This window comes from Lepeophtheirus salmonis, chromosome 2 (genome assembly GCF_016086655.4).
Source record: "Lepeophtheirus salmonis chromosome 2, UVic_Lsal_1.4, whole genome shotgun sequence".
In the NCBI taxonomy this organism is placed as follows: domain Eukaryota; kingdom Metazoa; phylum Arthropoda; class Copepoda; order Siphonostomatoida; family Caligidae; genus Lepeophtheirus; species Lepeophtheirus salmonis.
The window spans coordinates 26,298,474-26,323,692 of record NC_052132.2 but is presented as its reverse complement, the minus strand read 5'-3'; the positions used below and the strand labels follow the sequence as shown (position 1 = coordinate 26,323,692).

The following is a 25,219-nucleotide window of genomic DNA, read 5'->3' as shown; positions in this document are numbered from 1 at the left end:
TATGAATACCAAAAAATAAAGAACTTGATTAAAAAAATTGATAAAGTTTCTTCTTTAAAATGTTTTAGAGGCATGAAAATGTATTTTTGTAAATCAGTAGATAAATCAATTAATTAAGAACAATTCAACTTTAATGACACATTAACGAATAAAACAGGGACACACAACATAAAAATTGAATGATTTTTTTCTTATGATGGGAAGTTCTTTATGCCTTAGTACTTTCTACGAAACCTCTCCTTTCTGAGTGTATCATCCAATTTACCCAATTGCTGTAAAAATCCAACATTAGGCTTCACCTCACGTATACTCCTCATTTCCGTAATAGCTTGAGTTGCTGTGAATCCTTTCTTTTTCATCAAGTAAGCAGCAACAATGGCGGTTGAGCGACTAAATCCAAGGAGGCAAGCAACAAAGACCTTGGTTTGTGAGAAACTCAAAGCTAAATCAATGAATTCAGCGCATTCATCAAAGTATTGTGATATGTCTGCGTGAGGCACATCCATGCATCTAGAAAATATAAGGAAACTTAATATTATGTTCCTAACGATTAACTATGTAGTTTATGTGATTTATTTAAGGATATCATTAAGTATAGTTGAATCAGAGCAACTTAGCTGTCATGATGTTTATTAGACTAAGGATGGGCAATTCTTAAATTGGAAGGAGAAAGTGGAACTGAAACTTATGGTACTATTAAAGTATATTAACATAAGATGCCTTTTATAAGTTTTTTTGTGGGACAAAATGTATTATTACTTTCACTTTGAAAACCTTCTACATAAAAATTAGTATTATAGGAGGGAAAATATTATAATTATTATTAATTTGGAATATATATATAATAGTTTCGTTATAAATTTTTCAAAAATTAGAAAAAAGATACGCGGCAAAACTTCTTTGAGATAACGTAATTTCGAAAAAGAACAAATTACCAAAGATTTTTCTTTTTTTAATCATAAACTGCTATTTTTCGCCTTGTTTTGGCCATTCCTATGGATTTTGATTTAATTTTGAGGTAATGACATAAAGTAATTAATTAGGCGTGTGCTAACGAATGAAGGAGATAAACACTGAAGATTTGTTTAGAAATTATTATAGGACTCAATATAAAATTGAGGATAGGCATTGGAATATTTACTTGCTACATGGAGTGTACTTAGAGTGGGCTTCGAGTATTTCATACCTCATTACTAGCAGCTTATAACCATCAAATGAAATATGATGAAAGCTAAGCTGTTATCCTTCCAAGCTTTCTTCAAATTGTCAAGGTTACTATGTCATTCTTTGTTTCTTTTTTTCATATACTGAGAGTGCTTAGAACTTTAATCTCTAGTGATAATAATATCACCACTAACACAACAAACTATTTCAAAGCCCTCGAGTTGACCAGGGTCCCGGGGGTAGTGTGGGATAGGTAAAAACTACAGCCAATAACATAACATTGTAACTTTTCGATAGTTCTTTCGAATGGCTCTAAGTACGAAATTGTCAGGCTTTTATAGAGGATTCTAATTTTTGAGTCCTCACTCTATATACATTGAGACTCACCCCTCCGGGGCTATATTTTGTTATTTTTAATCCAGCCTGTCCCCAATATCCTGTATTCATAATTCGAAAAAAACAGGTCAAATCCCTTCAAAATGACCCAGTCTATTGTTCATATTATATTTATGTACATGTTAACATCCCTTTCTCGAGTCTGTTAAGTTATTAGATGTGCAGAAAAGCATGAAATTATTCGAATTTTTATAGGTAAGTATGTATACTATAAATCTTAAAACAATATAGAAATATATATATACCGAAGGGAGGGGGGATATTTGATTGTTATACATTATGCATTCAAACCCTATTTGGTTACTATGTATGTATTGGAATAATTTATTTAATGTCAGCATTGGAAGAAAGATAATAATATAATTTAAGATGAAATAGAAAAAAACATCATTTATAATACTCCAATCCATGGAACTTAAATAAATTGCTATGACAATAATGTATAAGTATGTTTTACGTTTATTCATTTTTGCAAAAGGCAATTTGCAATAAAGGCAATAGTATTAATATAAAAAAGTGTTGGATGTGAAGCTATCTGGAGAATTGAAAACTGAGTATTAGTATTATTCAGTGTTGTATAAAATATGGTCACGAAAATGAACATGATAATCCTGACAATTAGTAGAATGTTTGGGAGGAGAGGAGCTTAGCTGTCTCGACGTGTGCCACAAGCAGCCAAGAGATTAAGGAAATAATCACAATCCCCACTCCATATCAAACAATGATATAATTACTCCGATGTCGATCTTTAATTTTACTCCAAGCCCAACAAGAGCATACCTTTATAATTCTTTGGCGGTACTCTCCGTCATTCATACTTTATTTTCTAAAGCTGTTAACTTTTGAAAAAAGAGGACATATAACGTGACGTTACCACACTTACAAACAAATATATAAATAAACTTTATTTATTATCATTAGTCGATTTTTTTGCTTCTTTTACACTAATTGAAGATCTTTTTACAGAAATTTAAAAAAATACCAAGTAAATTTTTCTTTTTAATAAATTTTTCTTGTGCAGCACAAAATTATTTCCTTTAGGGGTGGGAGTAACAATTCAAGGCATGAGTACACTCTAATATATATATATATAAATGGGTTTATTTTCTAATTTATTAACAACAGTGATGAAGCATGCACAAAATTAACTCAATATCCCGTGAATAGCATCAGGACTGGGTAGAATATAACTAATGGAATTTACTAACCACGTGTATTGCCAATCTAATGTGTTTTGTATTAATTTTTTGGTCCTGTTCCAACAACAAATAATTTTGTTTTTTATTTTAAGAATTTATAATTGATAACCAAGTCAAATAAATGTGAAAAAGAAATAAATGTCTTTTCAAAATATTATCATTTCTTAATGATAACATCATCACGTCATGATATATGTATATATCTGAAGCTATTTTTAAATTTGTAAAAAGTAGGGGAAATTGGATTTTGTAAAGTAATGGAAAGAAAAAAGTAGAAAAAATGTAATCAACTTTTATTTCTATGTACAATACATACATATTGAAAAATTAACTGATATAATTTTTAATCAATTAAAGGTATTAAATTTGTGTGTTGTGTTGATAAGCTAAATTTTTTTTTAAATATATAAACCCTTGGTTAGTGAAATAGGATACTTAACACCTCGAAATAAAAATTTTATCCTTAAGTCCAGTTTTTCATTCTTTAGAATATACATTTTATTGCTAATACTTTTCAGTTTGTGCCTGAAAAATTAAATCAGATTATATGAAATGATATAATTACTGGATAATGCCTTGTTTAGAATTTAGTTGTATATGTAAAAATTTATAATTCAGCTTTAATTAATTAAATTCACTGTTTGTTAAATAGTCGTTCTTTTGCTTTTTCCTTTTGATTTCTTAGATTCTCTTTTTTCAAAGTAAGAACTTAGGAGTACAAGCAACTATGATAGATAATACATGCAAACTCATCAAAGTGATAGGTTCTAAATTGATTCTCAATTTTTTTTATGAATAATAAAATAATATAATATTTTACTAAAAAAATTATAATTTATATCTTGTTGAAATCCTAAACTCATGTATTAAGATTATTGTATGATAGAATTTATTTTTTCAGTATGTCTAATATTCATAGAATTATTTTTAGCACTCTTGCAGATATTTGGGAATACAATATGGATGGAATATTTAGAAAAAGTTACACAGAATTATTATTATATCTGTTAAACTTTTATCATATAACTAAATAAATATTTTTTTTTTACAATTAAGGACCATCACATCACAATTATACACTATACAGTAGAAGTACATGTATTTAATATGTCTAAATAAGATGACAACGAAAATAGGTGAATCATTTTTTCGTTCAATTGGTGGAAGAAAATGAAAAGGATGTCCGTCAAGTTTACAAATGTAGTAACATTCTAATTTCATGATAAAAGTTAATAGTATGCCAGGCACTTCAGCTCCAAAATAAATAATTTTGTCGACATTCGGAAATGTGGACATTATAATCATTCCAAAATAACCATTACTTATGATATTTTTTTAAGTTACATATTGGATATTAACATTTGGTAAAATAATAATGCATTGGAACGGGGGAAAAATACATTTGATATAACTGAAATATTTATCATTTTCTTTTCATTTTAAAAAATAAGGGACTTTTGAAATTTGGATGAAAAAATATGGTAGGTCATAATAAAATGAAATCCAATTGTAATAATTAATTAGCATAATTCACTTGAAGTATTTTTCTTCCACAAAAAGTAATATTAATAATTTTTTGTTAAAGCTATGTGGGGACCCTGTCAGATCCTCACCACAACACTGTGCCTAATACTTACCTAAAACCCTTGTATCTAATCCCTTGCTTAGCAAACTTCCCAGGATTTAGATTGACATCATTTTCTGCAGTATTTAAAATGTGTGTAATCCCAATCTTATTGAGATAGTCCATGTTCTTTGCTGTAATTCCACTTCCAATGATAATTCCTGGATATATTTCATCACAGTCAATTCCTATTTTCAAGCGATCTCCATAGCCTCGAAATGTTGGATAGCCTGGCATGAGACGCTTTTCTGGAGGCTCTACATTAAATGTACGCATAAGATATTTCCCTGTCGTGGCATTGACGGAACGGGGGTCCATACTAAATGACATTCTGTAATGATAATCAAATGAATAAAAAACTATATTTGAGACTTTACCTTTTAGAATCATATTTTATTAACTTTATTTGTACGAATTAATAGAACTTTGCTTTAAAAGACAGAAGGGTCATTTTCACTTTGGATTTTTAAATATAAGCCACATACTTGAATGCGGCTTATTGAAACTTTTTTACTTTTATTTTTTAATGTTCAAAATGATATCATTAGTTTTTAAATAAAAATAATACATTAAATAAAAAAAGACAAAAGTCATATACATCTTACATGACTCCTACAGTTTATCAAGGAAAACCTTCTAAAAATCTATAAATTCTGGTAATATATTCATATAAGTCCAAATTGACAAAACTAAACAGTAATTACCTGACTCAGTAATTTTTATATTAATAAAGTATAACCTTGTATTTTTATTAACTTTGGTGCGCCCCTGATGTATATCATAAGTACATTAATATCTTAGAAATAACAATTTAGTCTTATTAATGAAATATTGGAGGCGTGGTCTTATATTATCAAACGTGTATACAGGGTAGACGGAATATAGTGATCCCTGATGTTTGATCTAAGAAATAACAATCTAGTCATATTAATGAAATATTGAGAGCCTATACAATGTACATGTAGCATCAAATATGCTTATGAAGTACTTTTTCTGATTGTTTTTGCTATTGCTCTCTAATGTATATCAATATCATAACTCATTAAATGTTAAGATTTGAATAAAATATAAATGCTGTCTGTAAAAATTAATTACCTCTATACTTTTTCTGTTTAGTACTAGTATGATCCGGCCTTTTCCACGCACGCATGGGGCAGGGATGCATTTGGACATAAAATGGTGGTGGTCAAGTAATTTAAAAATTCAAAAAAAATCATGTTATTCATTACTTATGTTTGTCTATTTGAATCGAATGTTAAAGTACCTAATTTATTCCAGAACAATAATTAAAAAACCCAAGAACGATTCTTTTTTTGTAGCCTCCTGGATTTGATAAAAAAAAGGTCATGTTCGTTAGAATTATTCCTTAACAGGAATTGTGTACGGCGGCGATACTCCCACAGTTATGCATGTTTAGGAGACAAACCAACAAATTGCAAAGATACCAAATAATTAGTACCTACATGACAATCCTCTCAGTATGAAGCGAAACCAAATTTCTGATTATTATTTTTTTTTATTTTTTTGTTGATGTTTTTTTATCGCAAATAAAAAGTTTATTACAATAACTTTTATGAATTAAACCCTATTCAACCCCATGTCAATAAACTAACCTATTCGAAACTTGTCTAAAGTGAAGATCGCATAATACATACACCAACTACATGGCAACTTTAAAATTACTTTACCTCCAAATAAATTAGTATCCTGCGTAATATCCGATGCCTCAATAGAATGTTCATAACTGTGCATATGAATGGCGGCAATAAGTTTTCATTTGAATTCCAGCAATGCAGGAAGAATTAACTGGCTAATCATATTACTATTTGAAAAATTATTGAACAGATTGAATTGTCATAAGTATTCATCCAAGACGAATTAACTGACTAATACAATCTTCCCTTCACTTCTTATTTTAATATGTAGATAGACCTAGAAGAAAACAAAAACTGTTGCTAGGCTAAAAAACTGAGTAGGAAGATATGTATGTTTCTTTTTGTATATATAAGAAAAATACGGGGAACACTGGTTTTTTGTTTGTTTTTTTGTTTGTGAACGCTCGAAAGACTAAAGTACTCATCCAATTACTTTTTTTTCTCTGAAACTCTTATAATTATTTTTTATTCTTTAGGACAAAACGCATATGATTGTGATTGATATAAGTATTGAGTAGTTACGTGAGAGTGTGCTCATGAAAAAAAGAGTAAAACACTGAGGATGTGTTAGGGAGTTATCTTCTATATAATTAAAGCAAAATTTGTCCTTTAATCGAAGCATAATTACTCTGTGCAATGTCAGGTACTACCGCAAATATCAATAAATATTAAATGATATTGATAAATTGGCTAGGCTATATATCACTAAAGTTGGTTCAAGACGTTGGCTAGCGCAAGTATTTCATAAGTTATACCTGTATGATTTGGTAGTTAAAAAATATGTAATTTTATATCAAAATGACTTCTCAATCGTCGATGGAGGCGTATTCTTAGCCGTCCATCTAGTGTTAAGAGATTAAGTTCTACTATTTCATTCCATTAACGAATTGATTCAATTATGTATTTTTTTATTAATTCGGTCTATATTTCAGGGTCTAATAGTTTCGAGGTGTAAAGAAACTATATTTTAAATCTTTTTATTTAAAAATGGATTAAAATGGAGTTGGGTGACGACGAACTATCCACTTTTTCCAGGTACAAACAGAAACAAGTTCCAAAATATTTAAGAATACTATATTCAAAATAATTTTTAAAGAATCAATATGTAGTTTAATTCAAAAACACTGTTTCCTGCCTATTTTCCTTAACAGGCCCTCCACATCTTTCTTAGAGTGATTCCTACATATTTTTAAATGGCACTTTTCGTCCGGGCCAAGTGTTTTCTATTTTGGAAATCAAAATATGATTTCATTAGATGGACGTGGTAAAAGTATTTTGTACACAAACCAGTTTGGGCTGTTTTTAAGCGACTAAAAGTACATTTGATGTTGATTGGTTGAATTTGAATTATGCTTGTAATTTATTCGTGTCTCCTTCCCTCTGATTCTCATATTTATTGGATTTTCTTTTATGTATATATATTTGTAAAGTACTGTCTTTACCTAGTTATAAGTACAAATAGTTATGTATTCTATGTAAATACCAGAGTAGGGTTTTGTATTAATAAGAATATAATTGTTTCTAATAAACAATCCTTGTATTCCTCCACATCCTTCCCTTCTCCTCATTTCTCCCGTTCGTTATGGATCCCTCCTTTTATTAAATAACGGGTACCTCGGCAACCTTCGTCAAGACACAACAATGCTCTTGTTCAGTTTTGAAAATTCCTAACTGAATTTTAAATAATAATTTCATATTTGTGAAAAAGTGACCCAGAATTGGCTTACTACCAATTGGTTTTGGGCCTTCTTCTTGTTCTTTTCGTAGAAAAAATTGTGTAATACAATCAAGGCAACGACGTGACTTCATTTATTATTTATTAGTACAAATACGAGTTTTGTACTTTAAAATGTTTTCAAAAATATCCGGAAAAATTATATATAACAACCACTGAACCTCTTCAAAAATATTAAAGCCTTTTATTCAAAAATATCTAAGCAAAAACGAGCTTAAAATATAAACTTGTGTATTTTTTTTTCATTTGTAGATATCATCGATTGATAAGTCAACCTTCATCTCCGTTTGTTTAATACTAATTACCTAAGTATTAGAAATGTATATTAATTTTCTTAAATTTTACTTGATTAATTTAGTTGATAATAAGGATGAAGAATTAATCGAACTTTTTGCTGCCTGTGTTAATAAATTTTATGATTCATAGATTAAATTAAAAAGTGATAAATGACGTCATAATAAAAATAAAAATGTCTGCCTACATATAAAACACATTGATAAGTCTTCAACCTGTATAATCCAGTTTGTATTTTATTGAAGTTTTAAACATAATTTTAGTTTGATTCGTATATATGGCAAAATCTGAGTGTTTGTACGATAAAAATATACGAAACTTGCGAAGGAACTGATTTTATTTCTATGATTTGAATGGCACTGGGAACCAACCTATATGAATTGGTGTATATGGTATTTGAAACAAAATGATTAAATGTTTGTTTTAGTATTTATTCTTTCTTAGATTGAACAAATAGTTATTCTTATTGTTTGAGTGGAATCTTTCGTATTGTTATAAAAGAAAGATAGAAAAAATGGGAAGAAAGTTTGAAGAGAAAATAAAAGTACTTTTTCTTAGTCTTAGATACACGTTTTTGAGAGTGCTAATAGCAATATTAGGAGATTGATAATTTCCTAAGTACTAAATCCATGTGAATTGTATTTCCTATTTATATTATATTATTATTGATTAAAATAAGCATAATATTTTATGTATTAAGCAATGACGTCATTTGTGGTTATATCTCGCTCTAAGCATGTTCTTCTTGTTAAAGTGCTTAATAAGAAATTGTGTTTTATTTTTATTGTAGTGACTATTAGGGAAGGCGGAGTATGTTGTTAGTCGGGTATTTTATCAATAAGAACAATGAATGCTGTTATTTTTGGAGTTATCTAAATTATTGTTAAATTATAAATTGTTTTCAGCGATATAACTTTTACTCTTTGTGAAATTATTCAAATAAGACGTCATATTATATTTTGTAAAAGAAAAAAATAACCTTAAAAATAAACAGAAAAACGCAATTAAAGTTATTTGATTTGTGTCAGACATTTAGAGTTGTTACAATTTTATAGATCTTGTTCAAATAAAGTAATAATTTACATTCATACAAATAAGATTAATTGTATCATATTTGAAGCAAACGCCATTTTGGAGGCTGATAGTTGATATTTTAACAACCTAAATTGAACAAATTTCCCATAAATCTTGATGAAACTTTATCAAATGTCTTTATAAGTAAAACAAAGACGTAACATTTTCATAGAATATAACTTGATTGTAACATATTACAATGATATTTGAAAATAATATAAGTAATATGTACTGAAAATCCCTATGAAATGTTTAATTTTTTTTTGATAGATTAGGAAGAAGAAAAGTAGGATACTTAGGGGAAAATATAATATTATTTTAATTGTAATACTTCATTGATTGTCTACAATACAGATTGTATAAAGATATAATAACATATTTTTTATAAATTTTAGGGTAAGACGTATTTATTTTAACTAGGCATTAAAGGGATACATTTTTAATAGGCAGTAACGGGAATTCCTTACATTTGTTGGTCTCATCTTGACATCAATTAGGTCATTATTTTACTTCATATTAATTATAGAAAAAGGGTTGCCATTGTTATGATTCTTATTTTTTAGTCTCCTCACAATGGCCGACGTCACGTGAAAATGTTACATAAATCAAAAGTGCCTCCGTCTTCCCTAAATTGTAAGCAGCCGGATAGAATTTGTCGTTGGAGCGATGCCTTCTTTCCAACCGGCGTGTACATTTCTCTCTTTGTTTCTATTTTTGGTGTGTGACTAGTTGTGTGTATGGAAATTGAAAGCCGCGGTGGAGGTGCTTCTGGTAGTTGAAGAAGGTGAAATCAGCTGTTGAGGAAAGGAGGATATGCAGCTAGTGCTAGAGAAAATACTTAAGCCACTTATTATTTCCTCATCTCATCAATAGGGACGACACACGTTCGACCGTCAGGAAAAACTACTAACTAATTTGATCCAAAATGTCCCCACCAACGTACGGCGATCTAGGAAAGAGCTCCAGAGATGTGTTCAACAAGGGCTACATCTCCGGCCTCTTTAAGCTGGATGTGAAGTCCTCTACGGATTCTGGCGTGAAACTCTCCTTTGGAGGTCTGATGGCCTCCGAAAACAACAAGGTGAATGGGAATTTGGAGATGAAGCACTCCTGTAAGGACTACGGCGTGACGTTCACGGAGAAGTGGACGACGGACAACACCCTGAACGCGACTGTGGATGTGCAAGACAAGCTCCTTCAAGGATTGAAACTCAGCTTGGACTCCTCCTACAGCCCCGTCAACAATGAGAAGAAGAGCAAAGTCAAAGCAACCTACAAACACGATCTCATGACCCTCAATGGAGACATCAATGTCCTCCCCACTTCTCCTCTCCTCAATGCCTCTCTCGTGTTGGGCCACAAGAACTGGTTGGGAGGTTATCAACTCTCATTTGACTCCTCCAAATCCAAACTCACGAAAAACGCCTTTGCCATTGACTATTGCGCAAAGGACTTTGTTCTTCACACCAACATGAATGACGGAAACGTCTTTGGAGCTTCCATTTATCAAAAAGTCAACCCCCAAGTTGATGCAGGTGTTAACTTGGGCTATACTTCCTCATCTAATGCTTCCACTTTTGGAATTGGCTTGAAGTATAAGGTGGATTCTGGATGTAGTGTGAGTGCTAAGGTCAACAACAGTGGTATTGTCGGACTTGGATTCCAACACAAATTGAGAGATGGCGTCGTTCTCTCTCTCTCCACACTCTTGAATGGAAAAAGTCTGAATGAAGGAGGTAATAAATTGAGTCTAGGATTGGAATTGGAGGCCTAAACCAATGCCAAGAAGAAATACAACTACTAGGGTTGTAGTTTTAATTGCAAATATTTAGTTTGTTAGTGTATTTATGGACCTCTGATATGATGGAATAGATTTGAAGTATTCATTTTTAAATGTCTTATTCATTCATTCTTTTTAATTTTTAATTTATTTATACATTATGATGATGATGACAAAACATATCGAACAGGTTTATAAGGAAGCAAAATTACCAGTGCATGTATCTGAAATTTGAAAATCGCTTATTTTTAATTTCTCAAACTATTCTGTAACTCATTCAATAAATATTCATGCAATTACATTTGTATATGCTCAAATAATTTATTTACTTTGAGATCATACATTTTTTATGATTAATGGATCTTTAAAATATGTTGATTATTTTTTCCACAAATTAAGTACGGTGGCATGCATGTCCAGGCATTTAATATGAATTTTTAATCTATCCTTGGATTGATATGTATCTAGATGTTGTCTACCAGGAAATAAGTCGTACGAATGAGTCTAGTGGGGTCAAGTAGTTCATAATGGTACTAATCTGTGAGGACAATCTAAGTATGCGGTCGCTTTGTAACTGGAAATTAAAATGCAATGTCTCTAGCTAAACTATGACACTGTCCAATCACATAAAAACTATCTCAAACAAGAGTCTAGAACTTGATAACTATGATCGATCTTTATTATTATTTGGGATGGATATCATAATTACAAGATTTTCATACGATGGTGTTGTGGTCCTCCTAGTCATAGTGCAAGAGCTTTACTTAAGGATGGTTAAAACATTTTCAATAGTCACTTTCCATCTGGTATTAATACAAGGTTGAATTCTGCTCAATAAATTATCATTACGAGTTTAGATTATCTATGTGTTTTGCATATATGGGTACACTTTGATTATATGAAAGACCTTACTTTAAATGCGATTTCAAAGAATAAATTGCCTTTTGATATTTTGTATGCATGCGTATATGTAAATTGTAAATGACATTATTATTGAACCAACATCTTTCAAGAAAGGTTGTTCATATTATTTTATGTGATAAATAGTATCGATAAAGATAAATCTGGTTTTCCAAACATTAATATGGAAATTATATGCAACCTTTCTCTGCTTATGACCATTTATTTTTTCATATTACTATTTCATAGATTTTCAACTAATCGAGGAATAATTTGTAATATCCAGAGTTGGGAAAGAGTTTATATAAGGCAAGTCCTAGAATATTTCCATTAACTCCAGTTCAAGCCCCCAGAAAAAAAAGTACATTATCAGTGAAAAAATTGTAATGACTATGAGTTCAACCTGAATACTAATTTTTAGCTTGCGAGTTCAAGTCAAGTCTTTGATTATGATATTGACTGCAAGTCATCATAATATTCAATAATTGTGGCCATAGTAAGAAAAATCCCTGAAGAATATAAGTGAATTAATAAATTAATGTTTTTCTTTTTGACACAAGAAATTTATTTTCGAAGCTCCAAGGAACCCATTTGGGGAGGTTAAGGTTTATATCATAGCTATCGTATTATATTCTAATAATGCTCAAATATGGAGTAACGATTTCGACCTTTGGTTAAATTTATAATATATTTTACAAAAATCTATTAGGATTTTTGTAGTTGAGATTGAAATATATTAAAAAATTACTTAAGCAGTTTAAATTGAATCAAGAAACGTTGTTGGTTTGATGTATTTTCTCAACAGAATTGAATAGTCTATATTTTATATAACTTCATAATATATTATTGGAACAGAATTAAGAAAATTGTAATTTATGTGGTGAATATATTTAAATTAATATTTTTATCGTGTTCAATTTAGCTACAAAAATATGTATAAATAGAACATGATCACGTATAGTTAATTTAGCCTTGCTTTAATTGATAAATTACTAAATTAGATTTTAGACTGTATATACATCTACTAGAGTTACAATTATCAAATTCTCTAGAGAATTAATTTGTGTGGATAAATTGTAGCTTTTATTTTAAGTTATTCAATTATTAAATTCGATGTACTAGTATGTATTATTATATGAAGTACATAAAGAGATAGCATAAAAAGTATCTTGTTCAATTTAATCTAAAAATATCTCCAAATTTGCATATAAGGATTGATGTCATTGGCTATAGGAACTATGTATTTATTTTATTGTCTTATTGATAGGTATCAATTTTATTGCTTATTTTCAAAAATAAATATCTTAAGACTCATCCTATTTTATTCGGTCATTTGATTATCATAAGCTTAACTTATTGTTTGAAAGAATAGGTTTTGCTTTGTCCCTCTGTTTGAGTTTTTGTGACAAAAATATAATCCTTAAAAATAATTTCAATTTTTGGTTTTGAAAGTTTTGAAATCATTTATATTTTTTTATTAACGTATTTGACAAATCATGCACAAATTATATTATATAAACTTTAGATTTAATGAGTAGGATACAATGAAAAGAGCTAAAAACTACATCTTTTAGCAAAAAATAAATAAATACTAAAATGTCCATATGACCCCTACCTGATATTTTTGAAGAAATGAGAAAGTAATATTCAAACGACACAAAATACACGGAGATGTCTGATAGACTTTTGCTTGTACTTATTTCAAACAATACAATATATTTGCCAAATAAAAAGCTTAGGCTGGCCTTTGTTCCTCCATTTTTCCATTTGTTTTACCCTCTGACATAAGATAACTTTCTTTTTACCTACCTCCTTCTTGGGTTTAAACTATGGGAGATATTTTGAGCATTTGCCCAATATATACATAAATGTGTGGAATGTGGCGATCCATGTTTGAATGAGTGTCGAATTTAGAGTCCAGAGTCAAGGCACAAATGAAAAGAAGAGCTTATAACTTGTTCAAATTATAACTAAATAATATTCTCTCTTATTGAGAAATATAATGATTCAACAACAAAAGTATAAATAGAACCGTTTAAAAATAAAAGTACATCTTCGTCTTTACTTTATATAAAGTTATCATTTTTATTAAGAGATAAATAACGTTTTTTATATGCTTATTTATTTCTAAATACATACAGCTTGTTGTAATTTCATGAAGAAACAAGCATATTAAGTGAAAACTAAAAATAGTATTGTTTGCATATTATTCTTGATATTTTTTAAATATGTATATGTTACAAAGATATCAATATTACTGTCAGCTATTTCTGTATACAATTATGTCACCATCTGTTCTTACTAAAGTAGTAATTATCTCATAGAAAGAGAGACAGTACTGACAAATTTAGTCCAAATACATTTTTATAAAGGCCATGATCAACAGTCCCCTAATTTATTTTACAGTTAATTACATGCCTTCATCTCAGCATGCAGCGAGAAACATGATCAGCATCAGATATTTTTTTCTTTCAAAAATAGGATTACTCTTGCAACTTGTGCATATGTAAGATAATTTAAAAGCAAGGTTGTGCCCTTATCGGTTTGGCGGTTCAAACATTTTCGGGGCTATACTTTATAAGTTTACCCGGACGTCATACTTTCTCTTTCTATCTAGAAAATGGAGACAGCAAAAGTGGATAGTTAAAATAAAAATATTGCAACCTTTTAATAATAGGGAATTAACTTCACTGACCGTAACAATGCAACGCATCGCAACACGAAGAATATGTTATTGGAGTAGGAGGGGAGTGATCTTAACTCAATCGATCACAATTGCTCGAATAAGTTTCTAAGTAGGATTAAGCAATCATATGTGTTTCTATTTATGTATTTTTATAGTAATTTTCTATTATAGGAGTTAATGGATTTGATGACATAAAAGTTCCTCTCCATGATATCTAGTACATTCATTCTGTAATAATACTCTAATGGTTCATGTTAGATACAAGAAAAAGTCGTAAAAGTCTTTACTTTATTAGATTTGATATACTTCGTCTTCATCCCTCAATCCAAAGATCGACTCCGAGTACCCCCCCAAAAAAAAAAAAAAAAAAACTTCATAAGAGATTAAAATCCAGTGATTTGAAGAATATTTAGGAGATATTATTATATTAGGAGAGAAAGAATAATCATTAGAAGAACTTCACGAATATGTTATTTTTTTAATAAAAATATATTAACACGGTTTTTCAATACAGATTGTATGAGTAAAAGTCTATAAATATTTATTCATAATAGGACAATTAATAAGAATTTAAGACTAAATAAGCTGCAATATATCACCAATATATATAGTTTACATTAATTATTTCAAAAAATATATGCACACACCAGAAAAATTAATGTTCATAACTTAAACATTATCAGATTGAAGTTTGGCAACCTTTCTAGATTTGAGTTTGTTTTCAGAGTATCTTTTTGTCATTGAGTTGAGAAACCCAATTTTTGCCCATCACGTTGAAAAGGATTTGAGAAATCTTGCCAAGAATACTTGCCCATTTGTGACCTTGATCACACACAGTATCAACTATGGCTTCGATTGTAGTTTCTGAGCACTTTTTTGACTCTTTATGGTGATTTTTTTTTATATGAGCGAAGTTAGGGTGTAATTATGATTTAATTCCTAGACGATTTAAGGGAAGGCTGAAGTATTCTTGCCTTTGGAAGCAGTTATAAATATTTTTTTAAATTGTGTTCAGGGTCGAAGATGAGATGAACTTTTCTTTGGATTTTGTGTGGGTGAGTAATTGAAGTTTGGAGCTCACCACCACAAAGAAAATGAGTGAAAAATGTCATTCATAAAAAAATTCAAAAATTCAATTATTTTTTTTTCAAGATACATTGTTATTTATAAAAAAGTAACAAAAATCCATATCTATTAACAAAAAAATAATTTTTTTGCTGTGTTGCATAATTGGCCCAAATATCGAAATTTTTGGTACCGAATCAGTTCGAATCAAATTTTATCCAATCCTTAGTTTGTTAAAGTGATAAAGCTTGGGATATTTGATTTGTAATCGGGCAGCAGTTTGGTGTGTATCCAAAATTCTTTGATTTGATTTTAATATAATTTTTTCTACTGTTGTCGTTATTTGCAATTGGCTAATTGAATAATCCTGCTGAATTGAACTATAAGAGTGTCCAAATGAAGTTCAATACTCTGACATTGTCCACTCTTGCTCTAATTAGTGTTCTAAACTTTAATTTAGAGAACTCGTAAAAAGAATAATCCAACATTTGGAGGGAATAACGTAATTGGGTAGATATCAAATAATTTTGGGCCTTTTTGTTTCTCCTGTTGAGTAAAGGATGGACAGGCACTAAAAGATTGTTATGTATACTTCACTCAGTGTCAATATGTAGGGCTCTCTAATTTCTGCAATTGACGTGTAACATGCATTTACACCCGATGTCACCCTCTCATGCCAGACATGGTGTTTATGACACATTTTTACTGTATCATCAATCATGACAGTATCAATGCCTGATTTAGAAACACAATTTTTCGAATGGGAACCACCAATGCCGTTTACTGCACCATTAGAAGTCAATAAATAACTTTTTTTTTATTGTTCTTCATTTATCAGAACTTATTTAAAAACTTGTTTTTTCACATTAATGACGTCATAATAATGTTCACATCACTTAAAAATCTTTCACCGAATTAATTTTAAAACTTGAGAGCCTAAATATGTTTCCAAAGTTTCTTTACAATGATAATGAACTTTTGTGTATAAAAAATTGACAATTATTTTAAGGAAAGGAAAGTCTCATTTTGCAGATCAATAGTTCTACGTTTGATGAAGTGAAAACAAACAAGCCCTAGAAGTGTAAAAAGCAATATAGGTTGATCACTCTTACTATTGAACTATATTCTTCATTTTAACGCGATGTTTCCTTGGATTTGATATATCCCAATTGATATTGTACTATAACCCCAGGTGCGGAAATGTAATAAAAAGTTAAAAATATACTTAAAAAGAATACAGGATCCAAAACTAATATCAATTTTTCTGGTTTATGATAATCTGTGTTTAAAATTAGTAGAAGTAATCAGTCATTATTCACCTCAAAGACACATGAAAATCAAAAATTAAGTTGATAAAACTTATTTAAAAGCAGGAGGGGGGGGCAGAAGTTCTTTGTCCAAAAAGACATTTTCTTGGTTGACACTCTACGCGGATTTCTTGTTAAGTTATAAGAGGTATTTCCATATGTCTGAGAGAGTTACCCCAGTCTTTTTCACCTGCCTTGAGACTGTGGAAACATACACTTTCTTCTTCTGGTATTCTGCTCCGGGATCAAAAATTGAAGCCTTTTAGACCCTTTAACTGTTTTTGGACCTTAAAAACGGTCCTCCAGTATATATTAGTGAAGGGATGGCTTGCACTAAGCAAATTCGCCACTTCAATTTTTTTTTCTTTCATGCTATTGAATTACTTATTTTTGCTTAAAAAATGCGTAGCATTTGGTAGCTGGTATACTGAATTTTCCAAAAATGTATGGAACTTCACAATCAGTTGACTACAAATCTCATAATAACGTATTATAATCAGTGCAAAGTCTTTTGAAACTCCCAGTAGTTCCTTTTCTTTTTTCCTATTTTTTCTAGGGCCGTGAACAGCAACATTGCTTCCCTATTTACGATTACAATGTATCATAATTAATGTTATGTCAGTCCTTATTAATTCAATCAATTCTAGTCTTAGGATCAGTAGGACCGGTCCTCAAGACTATCGGTCCTTCGGACTGTCAGCACTAAACTGATTAAAAAAGAAGAAATAAAGTTGAGTGACGTTATCAAGGACGAAACTCTATCATTTTTAGGACTGATATACAGGACTGAAATGGACTGTACCGAGACTGAACCGGACAAGACTACAGTCTTCAGTCCTAAATAAGGATTGGTAAACAACTACTCATAATGGCGTCACACCCTATCTATATGAAGTATTCAACGTCATTAAGGAACGTAGTGAACCATACGGGTTTGACTCCTTACTTGGCAATCCGCAAATCTATATATAGTTTCATATCGATGTATAAATTTAAACTTTGATATTAGTAGTTCACAGAGTAATTAGACACGCAGTTATAATTTATTATATGATGTAGTACGAAAAACATATTCCTTGGGATTTGTGGCACCGTACCTCTAAGGGGTAGGTGTGAGGGGTTGCCTTGCTCTTTGAGATGCACTGATAAAGTAAACAAGGATATGGATAATCTACAGAGATAAAGCATACATAGAATGTCTCAAACAACAAAAATATGACTTAAAAATTAAGTTGCCTAATTCAAATATTTCTTGTTTTGACTGACAATCCAAATTTTGTGGGAAAAACACAAATAAGAAAATTAATATTAATTCTATGTGATTCAAGTTAAACAGAGTGACTTGAAAATAAATTCCGATTTTTAAAATTTATAAAATATGTCCGTATAACTAATAAATAAATATATATAAGGTTTAATAATAAAATTTGGAGTTTATACATAGTTAAATTAAAAATTTGAACCCTAAACTGCCAAGCATTTTTTAAGACGAGGGTGACAACGCCAAAAATCCGGACGGATTTCTGTATGCATTATATAGCTGTATTCTATTACATTTGAATGTGGGAGATGAGTATTTCAATTGGGAAATTAAAGAATAATTTTATATTTTGCAAATTAAATTAAAAAGAAATGTTGCCCATAGGTAAACACAAATTGATAAATGTTGTAGAATGACGTTTCTCAAAATAGTGTGTTGATTAAAATTGTATTATTCCATAAATTATCGTCAATTTCTATCAACAAAATTATTTTCATTAGCCCTTCTGAGGTGCTGCAAATTATGGTTCAAGTAGCCAAAATTGATTGTCACAATAAAAGAGGGACGAATTTTATTTGAAAGGTTATATAGTGGTCAAAATAAGTCTCCTGAATGGAATAAAGGTTTAAAACTATAGTTAAGTGTTGGGTATATTAACTCTTCCCATAAATTTGAACATAATTTCTATAATTGACTCAAATATGTTAATGAAATATTGACAGGGAGGAATGTCAATATGAAGTCAAATAATAAATTCAGATGTTCTCTTTTTCTTGATTTTTGTTCATGATTGTTTTAATGTTGACGTACCACAAGTGCAATTTACAATATTTTAATTTTTTTTAAAGTAGACACAAATATTTATACTAAAATACTGGTAGACTAACTAGAGTGACCAAAAGCATTTTTATTGAAGGAAGAAGTTGCTTGACCATTAAAACTATTAATGCATGGAAAAAAGTTAAACTATTGTAGTTTTTTAACTATTACCATTTTATTTCAGACAGAGAAATAAAAACCAAGAATAGACAATGAATATCAATTATTTGACTCCAAAAAGTTATTCTTTAATATTTAGTTTACATAATAACACACCCTAAATTCACTTCAAATCAAAACTTATTTATTTCGATCAGATTATAACTTGATGTGTCATAATTATTTGTAAGTGAATCACATAATCAAAATTTAAGGCTCTAGCATAAAAATTAGAACAACTCCGTCGAAATCTGTGTGATAACTTTTATGTATTTATGCCAGGGTATTTTAATTATTGATTTAAATCAAAAAAATTATAAAAATCAATTATTTAAATCATACAATAAGGAAAAATTTAAAAAAATAAGCAGACATTTTGATGCACAATAATTATTTTTTTAATACAGCATAATTAAAGAAAAATTAGCTTGTCGACTTATACAACTAATATAATTATTTCTTGATTATGAATAATGTTAAGTATATTTTGTCCTTACTAACTATTTTTTTTATCTGAGTTTACTTATAGAACTGAAATAATTTCTACTTTATTGTAAATTTAAAATAATTTTGTCTTTTTTCACTTTTTTTTCAGAGCTTTCTTATTCAACCGAAATTATTATTCTTTAATTGTGAATTAAATATATTGTCCTTTTAAGTTAAATTTCTTCTGAATCTAACATATTTTAATGAAATATCCTCATCATTAGTTTATTCCTTCAAATATGAATGAAAAAAGAAAACCATTACTTCATCTGAACTTAATTGTCAATTATGCATCATTATCGTTGTTAGAACTGTGTTTATTCATAGACTTGATAAGAAAAACAAGTATTGCTGCCTTCTCTGTACCACGGCGGTTCCTCAGCTTATAATTTACAAGTCCGACAGATGAGAAGACTCGTTCTACTCCAGATCACATGGCTACGGAAGTCATAAGTTGATCAAATGCAGAAAGAATGTCAGCGCCGTGATTGCCCATAAAACTCCTACTATTCAGTAGCTGAAATGGTCTTGGTCACATGTTCCGTAAAATTAAATGCCCGAAAAGGAGGTTATCTTGTCTGATTCTTCATGATGATAGGAACAAGTGGTGGATATTTCTTATTGGCATATTCCATTGCTATTTGCATCTCTTCTACATTGAGCATGTTGAAAACAAGATGGACCTTGGTAATGAACTCTTTATACCTTTTTCTCACCAGGCTTTCCATTAGCTGGTTGTTTTTGAGGTGGTAACATAGCTCTTTCCAAATATTGACTGCTTGAACAATAGTGCATTTGTCCCTTTGTACTTGATCTATACCCTTAGCTATTGTCTGTAATCGAGCCACTAGCTACTCAGCAGAGTGCTTGAGTACAATATTGGGTACCTTACTTCTTACAGCTGGATAAATCATTTCTCTATCAACTTCACAGATCTTCATTAAAATTAGTCAGTTGCTTACATAAATCTTGAGGCTGTCTGACATAGTGTTACATCCAGTATCTTGGGGCATTATCAGATGCTGACCACCTTCTCGACGGTATTTTGCACCTGCATGATGATTATCCCAGAAATATCTTACTACAAAACCCACATTCTCTTTTACATTATCTATTTCTAGGTCATGAGACAGTAGATTTAGAAGGTGTGCTGCACAACCATAGGAGATGATACTATATTTTGTTGATTCTTTTAGTAGTTTCTGCATTTTGGTAACGTTTGCTGGATTGTATGTCACGATATTACAAACAAAATTATCTTCACATTTTTTTATATAAGATTGTTCAAGTTGTAGAAGGTACTCAGCAGTATGGGGATTGCCTGATGTGTCCATAGGGAAAATTTAAAAAAAAATATATTATAGTGGGTAGCCTCTTTTATTTTTCTTATTGTTGTTGGATCACACAGGTTTATCCGGACTGGGACTTACGAGTTACCCAACAACTAGCGAGTCCGGGCTTTGAGCTTGATGATGACCAAGAGTTATTTTGCCAGAATCCATTTGACTTTGGACCACTGTTTCTCCATGTTGTAAATCATTTAGTAGCCTGCACTTCCTCTTAATGTTTTTATCATTGTTTACTTCAAAGTTATTACTAATGTCCACAAATCTGTGTGTAAATTCTTAAACGTAGTTTGAACATTTTCATTTACAGAAACACAAAATATTTTTGTGGTTTTCCGTTTACAGAATTTAAAAAAAATCACAAAATTTCGAGTTAAAATGTATTGAATTTGGTTAATTAAGCTAGCTACATGCTTTACAAGGAACTCACAAGTGATTAGTACGAGTACTTTTATGAATAAAAACTTACTCTATGTAGCTTTAAATATATTGTTTAAAATTTTCAATATTTTTTTAGAGACAATGTAAATCTCATTCTTTATTATGTGGAATGGATTAATGATAAAGTTCAAGACTATGATCAGAATTTAAGTTCCATCTATGATCCAAATCTTCGTTTATTTCTAAAATCCCGACGTAAAAATATTACATCATTCATCTGCCTATAAAAATTAAAAGTTGGAAATAAGAAAAATAAAAAAGGCTACCCACTATAATATGTTTTTTTTTAAATTTCCCCTTCCTATTTGGTCAATCAAAGTTGCAAGTGAATAAAAATACGTCTCAAATTAAAAGAAAACGATAAACGCAATAAATTATTTTAATTCACCAAACCTTGATTTAAAATTGTAAAATATATAAATAATTAAAAAAAAACATTATCACTATAACATAACAATTTCATTTATTCGAACATGAGGATGTTTCAGTGGTACACTAAAGTGTCTAAGATATCTTATGTAGTTTAAACGTACTTAAATACAGTTTTGAAACATTAAAGTAAATAATTAATGAAAGTTATAGGTTTTAAAAGTACAATCCCTATTTGAAGCTCAAGAAGATTTTAAATCATAAATAACATTTTTTGTAATATTTTTAAGTAAATAAATTATTTTTGCAATATTTATTATCATTTTTGAACCCTTACTTGTTAAAAAAAGTGTTAATACTACTATCGTAATCTTTTTCAAACACTTAATTAAAGCTAATAGTTATAATGATTTAAAATTTCTAAAAGAATTCTTCCTAAAAGTTTTTAATATAATTTTCTGATTATATTTTTATAATTCATAAAAACAAATGGTTATTTTTACATTTTTATATATTACTCACATGCATTTCCAATTCTTAGGTTTCGTTGGATAAAAAAATATTCCGATATTTTTAAATTACCTCTCAACCTCTTTCTTTACTCTTGACGTTGCCTTGACAGAGTGTCAATAAAATGACGTTAAGTGTATTTACTATCAAAAAATTATAAATATGTATTTGATAATATCCGACAAAAATTATTTTTGACTATCATTGGAAATGCCTGTCGCAAATAGGATTTATAGTCTACGTAGAGTATATAAAAATATTTAGGCACATTCAAAAATCCAAAAATGTAACTTTTATAGTTTTGTTTCAGTTTTTTGCTCAAGATAAATATTAATATAATTAAACGGAATAGCACTTTTATTTTTAGAAGGTCCATACATAATACAAAAATATATATATATTTAGCTTCTTTCGTCACAGTCGAGGAATCAGCTTCACTCTAATTTAAAGTACATTATAGAGAAATATATGTAGCGACAACAAAATGATTTATATTGACAGTTTGTTATAAGGCTGTAGTAAATTAACATATTCAGTCTGATGCACTGGACGTTAGCAATAGCATAGGGTAGAAATAAAGATATTGTTATGATTTGAGATACATGGGCCATAACATCCGAGCTAATCGAGGGTTGACGATGGAAGCGTGAGTCACTTCAAACTTCTGGTGTTCAGATATTTAGTTTAGAAGAAACTGTTTTGACTTACGAACTCCCGTTCAAGAACAAATTAAACTTGTATACCATATATAGATATCCTTTTATCACAGGGTATAAACAGGGATTATATTATATTTCTATTTTTTGTTTGTTTTTGAAAAGATTCGAAAAAATTAAAAAATCCTCAGCTATTCAGAAAAAATTCAATTTCTGGAAAAAATTTCATAAGTCCATATTTATTCTCCAAAAAAATTTTTTTGGAGAATAAATTCAAAAAGCCACAGCTCTAAACAAAAAAGTCATATTAAATTAAAAAAAAAAAAAATTCAAAATCCATATCTTTTCCAAAAAATAAAAATCCATTTCTATTCAAAAAAATTAAATTAAATTAAAGAAACACATCTCCTCCGTTGCAATATTATTTTGAGTTCTTTTGAACTCTTTTTTTAACACTTTTAGCCCCTCCTCCCCCCCCTACAGCCCTAATGTCAACCCCTCGACTACACCTTTTGGGGGCATGTCGAGAGGAAGGTCTGCAGTGTCTTAACACCAAGGGCTTAAAACCATTGTTAGCTAGCACTTGGACATCATGACAGAGGACTACATCTGCAGCGGGTGCCAGGCCTTTGATCACGGTCTGAAATCCATCATTGGGGCTAAAGACGGCTACATTAATGATTAAGAGAGCTCAATTGCACCTGTATTTATGGTATTAATTTTGTTGAAATTATATTGTTAATTAATAAATTATATCTTATTGAAGTTTAAAATTATAAATGTTCAGATTTTAATGGACCACTCAGTAAATGCTAGTAATGATCATTGAAATGCTTGTAGAGCAAATTATTTCACCTTTGTTCTTTAAATAAATATCTTCATTTTTTGAAAAAGCAACAACAATATAATTAGAGCTGTAAAAATATAACTTTAGAAAAGTGCAAGACTTTTTGTTGTATCAGACTGAACATGATTTGTTATTTTCCAAAGCTGTTAACATAATCATTTTTTTATTCAAGAGTGGGGAACATCTGTATATAAAGTGTATGAAGTTTTAGAATTGCTTATCGGAGGCAAATTAAGTCTCTTAAATCATATGAAGTTTTGTAAACAGTTGTTAACATTCTTAAGTATATTAACTCTTCCCAGAAATTTAAATACCAGTCCTTTGAATGATATATTTTGAAATTTTAATGGCTGTTTATATAAAAAGTTTCGTATTTTTCTTGATTTAACAAAAATAAAACAAAATACAATAGGTAAAAGGATAATATGTTTCAATTTGTACATAGCAATCACATTACATGTTTTCCTTTTACCTATAGAAAAGGTTGTTTTATTTTAGATTAAATCAAGATAAAATACGGATTTTTTTAAAATTTCCATTAAAATGTTCAAAATATATCATTAAACACTAGTTTTATACCGTATCCAGGACTGGTATTTAATTTCTGGGATGAATTACACCCATGAATCAACTATTTTACAAAACTTCATATGATTTAAGAACTTAATTTGCCTCTGATAAGCAATTCAAATACAGATGTTATCCCATTCTGTTTATTTATATTGTGACAATGAATTTTTGCTTACATAAAGTGTAATTTGAGCGTCTTCAAAGGATTAACCGGTATCATTTGTTGATGGAAATGGACGATAATTTGTCAAAAAAATCCACTCTCAACTTTGAGAAAAATCATTCTAGCTTAATTTTATATTGACGGATCACACATTTTCTTTTGTTTTACAACAATTAACACACTTTTATTTTAATATATTTTAAAATATTTTCTAATAGAACTAAGTGTAAAAATGACTTTTGCTAATCATTTTTAAATGAATGTTTTCTTTTTTTTTAAATAGCAACTCTTATTTTTAATGTAAATAACATTTCAATGAATAATTGTAATTATATTGGTGATTTGATACAAAGGCTAGAATAAGCATAATAAAATCCGACGATAAATCATACATATATCATAAGTGAGCTTAACTCATTCACGTAAGAAAACTACAGATTTGGATAAAAGTTTGCATATTTAGGTACAAATTAAGTCCAGAGGAATGAACCTCTTGTAAATTGAATAATTCATAAATATCAAAGGAATTTATTGAGATATAATGGAAAGAAAAATAACATATTATAATAATGATTATTAATTAATTAACATGATAAAATGATTAATATTATAAAAATAAATTTGTACTTGATAAAAAAGAATCAAATTTAAAATATGGTTATTTAAAAAAAAAAAAAAAAAATTAAATACACATTCATATATCAGTATTTATT

The 25,219-nt window shown here is 29.4% G+C and overlaps 2 protein-coding genes across 2 annotated transcripts; one reads left to right on the top strand and one right to left on the bottom strand.

The window, feature by feature from the left end:
* Positions 1 to 62: 62 nt before the first annotated feature.
* Positions 63 to 13,575, bottom strand: LOC121113535 (dual specificity protein phosphatase 3). Its single transcript, XM_040707337.2, has 3 exons — positions 13,437 to 13,575; positions 4,397 to 4,714; positions 63 to 510 (listed from the first exon to the last, which is right to left on the bottom strand). The coding sequence occupies exons 2-3, from the start codon at positions 4,711 to 4,713 to the stop codon at positions 216 to 218; spliced, it is 612 nt and encodes a 203-aa protein (XP_040563271.1). The 5' UTR covers position 4,714; positions 13,437 to 13,575; the 3' UTR covers positions 63 to 215.
* On the top strand, positions 8,624 to 11,027 carry LOC121113534 (non-selective voltage-gated ion channel VDAC2). The gene is made up of 3 exons (XM_040707336.2): positions 8,624 to 8,705; positions 9,537 to 9,638; positions 9,705 to 11,027. Exon 3 carries the CDS (start codon positions 10,067 to 10,069, stop codon positions 10,913 to 10,915), a length of 849 nt encoding a protein of 282 aa, XP_040563270.1. The 5' UTR covers positions 8,624 to 8,705; positions 9,537 to 9,638; positions 9,705 to 10,066; the 3' UTR covers positions 10,916 to 11,027.
* Positions 13,576 to 25,219: the final 11,644 nt, after the last annotated feature.

Bases quoted from the DNA above. Each gene is read 5' to 3' on its own strand.
- LOC121113535 (XM_040707337.2), bottom strand. From the start codon at position 4,713: ATGTCATTTAGTATGGACCCCCGTTCCGTCAATGCCACGACAGGGAAA. The intron at 511-4,396 runs GTAAGTATTAGG...TATATTTTCTAG, and splicing joins ATTAGATACAAGGGTTTTAG to ATGCATGGATGTGCCTCACG.
- LOC121113534 (XM_040707336.2), top strand. From the start codon at position 10,067: ATGTCCCCACCAACGTACGGCGATCTAGGAAAGAGCTCCAGAGATGTG.